The sequence below is a fragment of the Equus asinus genome, chromosome 2, assembly GCF_041296235.1.
Source record: "Equus asinus isolate D_3611 breed Donkey chromosome 2, EquAss-T2T_v2, whole genome shotgun sequence".
Lineage (NCBI taxonomy): Eukaryota > Metazoa > Chordata > Mammalia > Perissodactyla > Equidae > Equus > Equus asinus.
The window spans coordinates 42,353,189-42,366,111 of NC_091791.1; the positions used below are offsets into that span (position 1 = coordinate 42,353,189).

The 12,923-nt window shown below is 43.6% G+C and overlaps 1 protein-coding gene across 1 annotated transcript in view; it reads left to right on the forward strand.

The window, feature by feature from the left end:
• Positions 1 to 4,782: 4,782 nt before the first annotated feature.
• PRKG1 (protein kinase cGMP-dependent 1) overlaps positions 4,783 to 12,923 on the forward strand; it is a 1,184,543-nt gene continuing 1,176,402 nt past the window's right edge. Inside the window, exon 1 of the mRNA XM_014866734.3 lies at positions 4,783 to 6,545. Within this exon, the coding sequence (XP_014722220.1) occupies positions 6,280 to 6,545 (266 nt within the window). The 5' untranslated portion in view covers positions 4,783 to 6,279. The remainder of the gene's footprint in view (positions 6,546 to 12,923) is intronic.

The following is a 12,923-nucleotide window of genomic DNA, read 5'->3' on the forward strand; positions in this document are numbered from 1 at the left end:
AGGGGCACTTAATTTCCATAGGTGACTATGGAAATATGCAATTAATTAATAAAAATCCAAGATTATTTAAGTGTATTCCAAGAGCCAAATACATTATCAAAAACACATAGTACTATGAAAGAATTATTGTTCTTTTACAGATGAGAAAACTGAGGCTCAGCAGATGAAATAATTGGCTCAAGGTCACTACATAAGGTAACTACAGTTACATTTCTGCCCTGTAGTAATTTAAACTAGTAAATGGTTCCAATTCTTCCTGGAGCCCTATTGTTGGGAGGATTTATGCTTAGTCATTATAAGGCACTACTTTAAACATAAATTTCTTTTATGGAAGAGAGTTTGCCATACTCAGAAGGCTACTCCTATTGTCATCAGTGTGCTTTAAGCAGTTTATGATTTATAGCAACTTTGTATATCCCCAAGTATCCATTTGAAATGAACTAAAGCAGTTTCACTAAAAATGACTCTTTTGTGAAATCAGGTTTCTCGGGCTGGTAAAGCATTTCTGGAATTTTTAATGGACTTTTTTTTAATGGTAGTTGAGTAATTCATTAGTTTTATCTTGTCTAACAGATTGCCACAAACTTAGAGACTTAAGACAACACTCACGTATTATCTCACAGTCCTGGAGGTAAGTCTGGGCATAGCATGGCTGAGTCTTCTGTCTAAGGTCTTATAAGCTTAAAATCAAGAGGTCAGTCATGCTGCATTCTCATCTGGAGCTCAGGGTCCTCTTCCAAGCTCTTGTGGTTGTAATAGGATTCAGTTCTTGCTGTTGTAGGATGGAGGTCCACATTTCCTTGCTGGCTGTCAGTAGATGGCCCCTCTCAGCATCTAGATTCCATCTGCCTTCTCTGTCATGTAGCCCCTTCTGTCTTGAAAGGCAGCAATGGATAATCTCCCTCAAGTCAAATCCCTATCATTCTTCTCATCCCTGTCTCCAGGAAGACCCCAATCCCTTTTAGAGGCTCACCTGATTAGGGCAGGCCCACTCAGGTGATCTTAAAGTCAACTGACTTGGGACCTTAATTACATCCACACAATTACTTCACAATAGCACCTTGATTAGTATTTGAATAACTGGAGAAGGTGCATGTACGCCAGGCGGTGGGAATCTTGGGGGCTAAAACAGGTAAGTGAGTAGGGTGAATGTAGTATAAATATTACCATCACCACTACCAACCCTGTCCACTCCATTCTCTGCTGGGCTACTTTCCTGCCAAGGATCAAAGCAGGGGATCCATGCCATTTTTTAAATATTTATTTATATAGGGTCACATTTAAATAACATCTTGTTTTCATCCTGCTTAATTTAAGCCTGAAAGAACTAGGTGCAAGAGAATTTAGTATCTATATCTCCACTTTATAGGTGGGAAAACTGAGGCTCAGGGAGATGAAATTAATTGTCTGAAGTCCAATAGCATCTCTGTCTCCATATTCGAGGTCCAAGGTTCTACATATACTACAGAATTTGATTTCTCTAATATTTAAGTACCATCATCTCTTAGTTTTATTTTTCAGAATTTCTAGGAAGAATTGTTTTTTTCAGACCTGTAGACAGATGTCAAAGAAAATATTAAAGGGTAATGGACTTCCTGTTGCATGCAGCATTAAGAAAGAACTCTAGGGGCTGGCCCGGTGGCACAGCAGTTAAGTTCGTGCCCTCCACTGTGGTGGCCCAGGGTTCACTGGTTCTGCTCCTGGGCACAGACATACACACTGCTTATCAAGCCATGCTGTGGCAGGCGTCCCACATATAAAAATAGAGGAAGGTAGGCACGAATGTTAGCTCAGGGCCAATCTTCCTCAAAAAAAAAAAAAAAAACAGAAAGAAAAATCTGTATTTACACCAATAGGACCACGTGGTGGAAAGCACTACGTTTTTCTGTAGAGACATATTTTTCAAAAAACATAACTCATGATTCATTAAGTAAATTTAGCAAATGGAAACTATTAATTTTGAAGTTTAACTGAGGCAACCCATTTGCTACTTTTACGTCCTGTGTAGTGGTTAATACAGATGTGGGTATGTTTTAGGACTTCAAGCTTTTATCTTGCCCAAGGTATGACCAGACCAAAACCTGGTTTAGGCAACAGTGTGCAAGCCACATCTAGGATGATGTAGAATTAACTGAAAATGCCCTAAGCTGCTATTAATCACGAAGTGCACTGTAACCTTTATAGGACCAACCAGACTCCATCTTAACTCTTTCTTCTCAAAGTTTTAGACTCAGCTGAAGTTCATGGATGGAAGTTGTCTGTAAGAAGAGACCGAAAATTTCAAAATGTGAGCCATCAGGAAAGCAGAATTCCATAGAATCATTGAAGATCTAAGGTGAAACGGATCCCAGGTCACTCCCACTCCTCATTTTACAAAGGAGGGAGGTGAAGCCCAGTGAAGTTTAGGGATTGGCCCAAGAGCACAGAGCTTGGAAAGTGCTGAGACGTAAATACAGATCTTTTGGTTCCAAGTCCAATACTTTTAGTTCACCAGTTGTGTCCCTTGATGGAAAATGTATTGCATGCAGTTTTCCAAAACACTGCCCTTTTTGTAAAGAAGAGAAGTGTTTGGATGTAAGTTATTGGAAATAGAGAGATGGTGTGAAAACTAGCCCCCCCCCCCCCGCCCATTCCTAAAGTTTGCACCCCGTCTCTATTTTCATTTCCCCAAACCTTTCTTCTGCCATCCATCGGACCTCATTCAAAGCATCTGCGCATGACTATTTTCTTTGTTCCAGATCTTTGTAACATGAGCCAAGATCAGTGTTGTTCCAGGGGTGGGGCGATGGGAGTGGTCTAGCAGCTCAAAGGCAATTGCTGGACCTTAGACCAATAAAACGCTTTTTGGGGGAGGAGTATTTTATCACTGACATTGGTTTAGAGCTCCCGGCATATAGTGATAATAAAAAGCAGACTTTCTTTTAGTCAGTTTTATTATTGTTTTTAAATTTTTTTATAGACACTGTCCTCCCATTGCCCCCTATGACAATGACCTGGATTGAAGGACAGAAATCCCCCATGAGCTACTCATGTCTATAAGGCTTCAGGTTCTTCAGAAAGTGTTCCTTATTTGAGGGGGGGTGGAGAGGCAAAGTACCATCGTAACATTTGAAGGTACATGTAGTTTTTATAAACACATTTGAAATTGTGTATGAAATGTGTAATATATCCCAAAGTACCATAAGGAAAACAACTTTGGTAAAGAGATTGATTGTTGAGAAGCCAGAGGCTTAGGAACTTATCTGGGTGTATATGGGATTTTCAATTTAGTCTATCCTCAGGAACAAAGAACTTTTAGTTTTGCTTGTCACTGGGCTCATAGGGAAGTGGACATTTTAATGCATTTCAGGTAGAAGACTGCGCATGGGGATTGACAGCCTGCGTCAAATCTGGGCGCTGTGACCGCTAATCTGGCCAAGCCTCAGTTTCTTCATCTGTGAAATAGGAATGAATAAAATAGTACGTACATTATAGAGTCGTCGCGGGGGTTGAAACAGTTGCATCAAGGGCTAGCCCTGTGCTGGCACGTATTGAACCTCCGTAAATGTTGACCATCACTGTTGCCATTATTCAGTGGCTAAAAGATTTTTCAATTTTTAAAAAATGTTTCCTTTTTGACACAAAATTCTGCATATTTTCTTTGTTTCTTTCAAATATGGAACATGAAAACATTCCTACAGGTATTGAAGGACATAACCTCACTTGATTGTGATTAAGATTTTTATTTAGCAAATTTCTCCAAGGGCACTAGATGGCGACCTTCTCCTTTAAGCAAAAAAAAAAAAAACAAAAAACAAAAAACAAAAAAAACCTAAGGTTTCATTAACGCGTACTTTTACTTTGACAGTTGAAACTCACTGCTACAGATTTAAAAGCAAACTACAAAGGGTAAAGTCACATCTTTGAACACTAGATTGTCAGAATCGTAGGATTTATAGATTTTCAGGTTTCAAGCTAGAGCAACATGGTAGGGAAAGCACCCCTTGTGGGGGTTGGGAATCCTGGATCCAAATTCCTGCCCTTGGGCGATCTTGGACTTTACTTTTCAAGATCTCATTTTTCTCCTTTACAACATGAGGTGGTTGGGTTAGATCATCTTCAAAGTCGCTTTCAGCTCTAAAATGCTATGATTTTTAATAATTTAATGTGTATTCTTCTACTAGGCTGTCTTAGGCATTTCTTGTGCTGAAAATTAAATATTTCTTAAGCTAGTGGACAAGATTTAATGTCACTAGGTGTCAATATTTAAGTTAAAACTGATTTATTCAAAAATAAGGTTAATTTTGGAAGATAGGGATGAATTTAGAATTTTGAGGTGGGTGTGTGAAATCTTGGTTTAACTCTTCTTTTTTTAATAAGCAGGAGAAACATATTTGAATAATATTTACATTTAAGATAATGTAAGACTTGAAAAAACCTGTCTGTTTAAAAGTCATTTGAAGCTATTTGTATCTCCTCCATAAAGAAAGTTGAACCTATGCCTAGATTTTTGAACGTGATAGAAGTTTTTTTCTAATATATTATTTTTAAATGTCAGTTATTTTGAGTGTTTCTAGAAGGATTGTAGACATTAAGTTGTTCATAGGTAGAAGCAACAGACTAGGAACTATCGACAAGACAGAGAACCGTTTCTCAGAGATGAGTAGACAAAGCCAGTGTTGGGCGTCTGATGCAATTAAGAAATTCAGATGTGGTTTAAATATTTTTAATTTAAAATAATCAGATGAGTAGAACTATAGTAAATAATAAAGAAATCTCCAGAATAAAATATATTTTAAGGTTTACTTATAAACCAAAATATATGCCTGCTTTTCCTTTACTTAGATGTTTAAGACAAGGTAGAAAGATTTTTTTTTAACAAGTAGCCAGTGATTATACATTGATCTTTCTTTTTAAGGCAAGTTACTACTTCAGAGAAAATGCCTTGGTATCTTAGCTTGCATCTATTTTTTTCCTTTAAAAAAAGATTTACTAATTTGCTGATCATTACCTGAAGAAATACTCCTCCCACATATCCAGATAAACTCTTAAACAGTGATTTCTGTTATGAAAAATGCTCTCTGTGACATATACATATATAAAAAAGAAAGCATAGGAATTAGCAAATACTTGGGCTCAAGTGTGTAGAAAAATCCCTTTATCATAGCGTGAGGTCATGGACGCAAACGTGAGGGGGACATATGGATTACAGACGCAATTTCGCCCTATTACTGGAACTGGTAGGGTGAACTAGCAAGTTAGCACTGGTGGCTGCCACTTCACAACCATGGACGACGATGTTGTGATATAATTTAGATGCTCAATATACAAGTTTTAACTGTAGCAGATGAAATAAAATCCAGACTTTCGGAAGTTTACAATCAACGCCTGGCCTTTCTCTTTTTGGTAAACATTTCGCTTATTACCATATGCATGTTCATACATCTTCCCCACCAACGATTTTAGTTCACTATTTCCAATAAAATTGTATGCTGAAAAAACTGGAACTGCTGTTGCCCTGTCATTCTTATTACTTGGGGTCACAACCACGGGACTTCCCAGTAAGAAGCACGCACCCTCCCTTATCATCCAGAGCAGAAGAGAAGGTAAAGGTAGAAACAGAGATGAATTTATGCAAGTTATTGTCTAAAGGCAGTTTGATATCTATGAAGTGTGACACACACACACACACACACACACCCCACAAAGTCTTTAGGCTCCAGTTACAAGCGCTGCGTCATCTGCCAGATCACATGGTAATTGTTGCTATTTCAAGGATCAAGTGGCATAAAGCTCCCCCCCCATCCCACCCCTTTCCTTTGGTACCATATAGCGTGGAAGAGTGATTATTGTGTGATGGGGTAAGACCAGGCTCTCTGATCCAACCCTCCCAGCTAGAAACCGGCTCTCAGTGGGGTGGCGCGCCCGCGCGTGTGTTGTGTTCTCACGGAGTGATTGGGAAAGGGGGACGGGGGAGGGGGTCTCAGGGGAGGAAGGGCAGCTCTAATTGGTTTCTCAATGAAAGATAATCACCTATTCCCGGGAGAGGCTAGGGATTAGCACTCTGCCTCTCCTCTCCATCGCTTTTAGACTTCTCATCCTCCCCTCGGCGCTTTTAGCCCATTCAGCAGAAGTGGATCGAAGAAAGCGGCTCCTCGCGCCACATTCGGGGCAGCACACTGCTGCGCTCGAGTACTTCGCGCCCCATTCACTCCCTCGCTCCGCGCTCGCCTCCCCCGGCTGTTGTCCCAGCCGCCGCAGCCGCCCGAGAAAAAGTTTCGCGGAGGGGCTCAGGGAAAAATGAGCGAGCTGGAGGAAGACTTTGCCAAGATTCTCATGCTCAAGGAAGAGAGGATCAAAGAGCTGGAAAAGCGGCTGTCAGAGAAGGAGGAGGAAATCCAGGAGCTGAAGAGGAAACTCCACAAATGCCAGTCGGTGCTGCCGGTGCCCTCGACCCACATCGGCCCCCGGACCACACGGGCGCAGGGCATCTCGGCCGAGCCGCAGACGTACAGGTCCTTCCACGATCTCCGACAGGCATTCCGGAAGTTCACCAAATCCGAAAGGTAGGCGCCAGGGCGCGGCGCGGCGGGCCAGAGCCGAGGCCACCCCTCCGGGCGGACGGCCGGGGTGCCCATCGGGGCGGCGGCGCGGGGGCCGGGGGCTCCGGGCGTAGGCGACAGGGGCTGGTCCGTGCAGGGCGCCCCCTGCTCGCCACGGCGCGCGGAGTGGGGGTGGCCCCCGCCGCCCGGGAATGGGAAGTGTTTATTTTTATTTCTGCCCATCACGTGCTGTGCTTGTCTCTGCCGGGCTGGGAAAGGCGAGCTCCTCGGGGAGACGCGCCCCTGTGGCATGGGGGTGGGGAGAAGGACCGCGGAAAGTTTTGTCGCGTCCGCTAACTTGGCCACTCGCACCCAGCTGCAGTCGCGCTGTCTTTCCTTCGCGCGCTGCTGTGGGGGCACCCGCGCTGGGACACAACCCTGCCCATCCCCAGGCCTGGAGAGCTTGCCTGAGGACCCAGGGACCCAGGCCACTGGGCATGCTCAGTCGGGCCGCCGGAGCTTCTCGGGGAGGGGCGACAGGAGGCTGGACAGGGTTGGGTTCAATTCAGGGGCTGAATTTGCCCAGAACCCGAGCCCCGAGGGGAGGGCGCAGGGGCGGAGGGAGGCGGGACAGAGGCACGTTTCTGCTGCAGGGATCCGGCCTCCGGGAAGGGGGGTGGCGGGGAGGTTTCTTCACAGGGTCACTTTCCAGGCAACTGTGATGTCAGCAAGAAATTGCAAAGAAACCCCACTTTCTGGATGTTCGTTGTGTCCCTTCCAGAAATGCCACACCTTGGGCTCCCCTGGGTTTGGAGGGGGCTCGATAACCTTGCACCTAAAGCAGATTTGGTGCCGGTGGTCAGCTCTGTGCCAGGGTGGATGATGCCCCCTCCATGTTTGTCCTCCTTCTGAACCTCTCCCTGGAAAAGTTGGGATGAAGAGGGAGGAGTGTGTTTCTCTGGGCGCCTCCAGGCTCCTTCCTGTCCTCCTCCCGGGTACTTTAAGAGCCAGATCCTGCCAGTTCAAAGTTGTGTGTACCTCGTTCGAGGTGTGCAGAGGAGGCCGGGCGGTTTGGGCCACAAGTAGGAAGCTTTTGCACTCCTCTCGCCGCCTTCACCGGAGAAGGCTGATCGATTGGCTGCAGCATTAAAGCGCCTCTGGACATTAGGGAGAGGAAGTACAGACTCCAGAGCCCATTACTGGCTTTTAGTCTCTGGAAGTGCGCGGCCGAAAGTGCATTTCGCAGGATATTGAATATTCCATTAGGCGCGCCTTCATGCCCGCCTACATCTTACCCCTTCCCTCTGGTTAGATCTCTCGGTGTCTGAGTTTGGGGCCCTCAGGGGACCCCTAAATTAGTCCCTCCCCCTTAGCTCTCTGACTTTGAGGTCACACTTCTAAAGAGCCTGTCCTCTTGTCTGGTCTCCATCCAGGCCAGTTCCAGGGTTTTCAATGTCCCCCACTTCTCCACCTCACCCCTTCCTCGTCTGTTTCTTTTGTGTATTGGTTACTCTGTGTGTGTCTGTGTGTGTTGAGGGTAGCAAAGGCGGCTGGGCGGGGGTTAAGAGATATTAGAAGAGGGCAAGGAGCTGAGAGTGGGTTGGGGGAGAAAGGCTTTGCCTTAGGAAATGCGGGCCCCTTCTAAACAGAAGACTCGGGACAGCTTTCAGATTTCCTGAGTGACACCACACTTATGAAGTGACACTGTCCACACAGCACCTTTTAGCCCAGCCTGCCGTGAAAGTCCCTATCGTATGGAACAGTGGCATTCTTCCTTCTCTCGGGCGAAGCCTGCGAACAGCTAATATTTGGCCTTGCCCTTGGTTGGGAAGCTGCTGCTGCTGCGTCTCGCCTCAGCCCCAGCCCGGCTGCGCATTCCGCGGCCGCTGCCCTGCCCCGCGCTCAGCAGCTGGAATCAATCTGCCCACCTCCTTAAGAAGCCACTTCATCAGCGGTCACCCGGCAGCTGCTTGCCTCCCAGGGCTGCTGGGCTCGGGCTTTATCGCATTTTTGAAATTTCAGATTTCTGTGTCTGCGCTGTGCCCCCTCAGAGAGTAACCAGCACGGCTTCACAGCAGAGAGATTTCGCCAGGATCTGGAGAGGGCAGGAGGACGCCCCGCCTCTCGGAGTCCGCTCCCATTCAGGAGCTACCTCTCAAAGAAGCAGTCTCATTTTCCTTAACTAGAAATGTCTTTAGGAAAGAGAGGAGTTCTTGTATGCACTGGGAGGAAAGGGCAGGTCTTTCATATGGACACATCCTCCTCCTTTTTCTATCCCTCTCCCCAACTCCCCAACATTTTCGTGTTAGGGGTAGGCACATTCATCCTAAGAGGGGACCATGCCCAGTAGAGGTCAAGCACATGTTTGTGTCTGCTGCAAGTAGCTGGAGTGCTTTCCTGCTTCCTCTCTGCCCTAATTTACGCTGGGACTGAGGGTAAACTTTTTCCCATTCAGCACTTAATTTTATACTTTCAAATGGAACTGTGGAGTGTATTTTCAGCCAGCTGACTCATTAGAGTTTAAAGACTTTTGACAGGTATAATATATGGGGATAGTAACCGTTGGAATTAGCTACTCATCCTACCACTTATCATTGGTGAGACACCTTATTTTGGCCAAGAAAGGGAATGATTTAAAAAGTATTTCTGAGATAAAACATTTGACAGCAAACAAGATGCTTTCAAAATAAAAGTGTATTTTCTAATTTTCAGATATTTGGTCTTGGGGAGTAGATATTCCGTCACTTCGTGTGTCCTTTGTTAAAAGCTGTGCCATCCTGATGGGCTTACTGGGGCTGAAAGAGACTGCTTTATTGCAAAGCTCATGTTCAGTTGCAGTTGCTGCAGGATTTAAGAGGTAGCTCTTCATGCTATGGGTTCAAACTCTATTAGGACACAGTTTTCATACTAATGAGAAAAGAATTGTATTTTGAAAGTATAGGAATTCCGTTTGGTGGGCAGAATGGCAAAATGACTTTTGCGTATACCCACTGTTTTAAAAAATGATTGCAATCTAAAATATTTACGTAATAGGTGACAAAAATATTTTAAGCCTTTATTGGAGTGGAAGGAAATGGGAAAATTCACTGACTATTGTAATCAAGTCAGTCCAATTAACCAGATTTCCATGTGTCCACAGAGGGTATAAGGCACAATCTCCATTAAGAATGATCTAAGTACCTAAGGAATGCTTAGATGAAAATTATACTAGGGAAAGGCAAGATCTGAGCTCTCAGCACAAGTATCAGGTGTACAATATGGTGATCATGTTTAAAAAGAAAACATCCGACTTATTGCAGTACTCATTTTCAGACCCCTTAGGAATGCCCAGTAGGGATCAAGTGATTATCATTGAAAACTGTAGACTGTTTGAGATGATGATGATGATCATTTAAAGTTATATATCACTTTCTGCCAAATAACTCCAAATGTTTCACATAGTTTTCTGTGAACTTGATTCTCTGCGTGCATATTCTCCATGTCAAGAATTACCTAATAGTCTTAATTCTTTCCCTTAATTTTTTAAACACACCTAAATTCCTTATTTTGGCTGCCCAGTTAGCTCAGAAGACTGCACATAGTTTTTGTTGTTGTTTTTAAATTACTTTAAGCAAAGCCTGGAATCAATAATAATCTGTTACAGGAATAATAGATTGTATTCCAGAGCCATTTAAGCTATTCTTGTCACAAATCCCTTGATTCTTGATGATGTAAATTCATCATTTGGAACTTGAACTTCCTTCTACTGGGGCATTGATGCTTCGGAATGGATGTCCCAGAAAACTCATTGCCTTTTGCGTCTCTGATTTGATGCAGATATGGTTTAACCTTCAGACTAAATCAAGGGATTTGGCCTAATTTTGATATAAGCAAATTCAATGCAATGAGTGGGTATCACAGCTGAATTCTGGACCCAGCTTATTAATTGCTCATGTAGAAAATACACAATGCTTTAAAACAGCGATGATAACAATAATAAACATAGCTGATCTTAGCACAGGGCTAAGCTCTTTACCTGCGATAGCTCATTGCTGTCTCACGACAGTGCTAAATGACAAACGCACTTTTCACGTGAGGAATACGAGGCTTGAAGTTAAGCCACTGGCCTAAGATCTCACAGACAGGAAATGCCAGGGACAAGTTTCAAACTCAAATATTGCAGTTTTTAGAGCCCAAGTTCCAAGCTGCCACACTATATAGCCTTGGAATCAGGCCAGTTCCATCTTAGTAACTGGCGAATCCTTCCAAATAAGAAGAAATGAACCTGTCTGAAATTAGAATAGGATTTTGAAAAAAAAGTCTTAGGGCCAGCACCAAGCTGACCTCATGAGAAAGTGACTGATGAGCTCTTGTGTTCAGCACATACACCTTGGGTATGCTGCGACAGGCTGGAATTGCCTCAGGCAGACCTCCTTTTGGTATTGTCATTCACCAATTTTTCCACCTTCTTCTTTCCTCACCCAGTTTCTCTAGCTCCGTGTCATGTCACAGGTGGGCTGATGAGTAATACAGTTGTGAAAATGACCTTGGTTGCCTCCTTTGGGTACCATTCACTATATACCCTTTGCCTTTTGCCTTGTGGACCCCTCATGCTAATCCCTTCATCCTTACCAATCCTACCATCCAGAGGAATTTGTTACTGACAGTGTAGCAATATGTTAACTGGTTATCCTTTCTGGATTAACATAGTAATGTTTTAACTGGAGCTTCTGGGAGAGGATGGTCAATTAGTTTACTCAGATGAGTGATGTTTATGACAAGAGTTTAAGGGGAGGCTGACTCAGGAGGAGAGGGAAAGATTTTTAGGCAGGATGGCTTGTCAAAATCCTGTGCCTTGCTATGTGTAATTTGAAGAGGACAGATTCTGAGCATAAGCACTTCACACCTACTTTGAGTCAAAGCTGTACAGGAGGCAGGTACTACCCTGGTTTTAGTGATGAGAAAACTGAGCCAATCATTACTGAAGTGTCTTTTAAAGGATCTCAGAAATGGAACCAGAGGGGCTGGCCCTGGGGCCAAGTGGTTAAGCTTGCACACTCTGCTTCAGCGGCCCAGGGTTTCGACGGTTTGGATCCTGGGCACAGACATGGCACCGCTCATCAGGCTGTGCTGAGGCGGTGTCCCACATAGCAAAACCAGAAGGACCTACAACTAGAATATACAACTATGTACTGGGGGGCTTTGGGGAGGAAAAGAAGAAGAACAAAAAAAGATTGGCAACGGATGTTAGCTCAGGTGCCAATCTTTAAAAAAAAGAAATGGAACCAGAAAGATGATTTAGGTTTCTTGTTTTTGTTAAATTAATGTTCTTAATTAAGTTTACCTAACTTTGTGTCAGCACCAGAGATGGTGAATTGATGTCTTCAACTTATCATCTGTTTATACTTATTATCTAAGACACACTCACTTTGCTTTGGGGTTGGTTCAGGTCCCGGAATCATGTACATTTTCCAAATGTATTTGTAATACAAGGAGTTCTTGTTTCATTTGAGTCATTGACATCTGTAGAGGTTGAAGTTTAACTGTGTATTCATTGGAAATTTGACTGCCTCTCATGAAACTATTTCTAACAGACCTGAAAAAACAAAAGATGTCATATCTTTTCCCCTTTCCTGACTGAATGCCTGTTTCCCAGTGCCCTCTCACCATACTGTGTAGGAGATGCTGAGAGTGTATTTAAACTCCTTCTTTTGATAATATTTTCAGGTGATTTCATAGTTGTTCAGAGTATGAATAATTATTTTCATTTGCCATTGAGAATTTGCTTATCAGAGTCCAAGACCCTATGTTATCTAGGATTCTTGTAGCTCTTGGAAGTTTCTGTGAGCTCTGAGATAAACCAGGGATAGCGTATCCTGTTTGACAAAAGTGAAAGTTCAGAAGTTTGAGAATTGTCAAAAAAGAGTACTGACCTTGAGTCCAGCTTTGTTGGTATGCTGTGCTGTTGGGTTCCTGAAGAGAAAAGAGGCCATACGTATATGTTTGTGTATGAATACTGTGTATGCATATGCACATGTGTATATATATAGGTACATGTATGTATATACACACACACAAACTGGCACTTTATTCATTTTAGGATTTTACACTTCTTACAACAGTCGTTATTCTGAAACTCCTCTAAGCTGGCCCAAATAAATTTCTTGTGAAAAAGAGGATTTACTTTTGAGCTGTTGTTACAAAACAGATCACAGCATCTTGCAGTTTGTCAAATGCTTATGCTTCATATTGGGCACACAGCCCAATAATGTCCTCCCAGAACAGGGTACTAGGACCTGTCTCTGTTGCTTCTTGGTGAAGTACTACCTTCTACTCTTACCCAGTGATGATTTCTCACCTCCTTTTCTTTATTCTTGGATCTGCCTGTGTTGTGGGTGTCTCTTTGGAGTCCCTGTGTTCCTC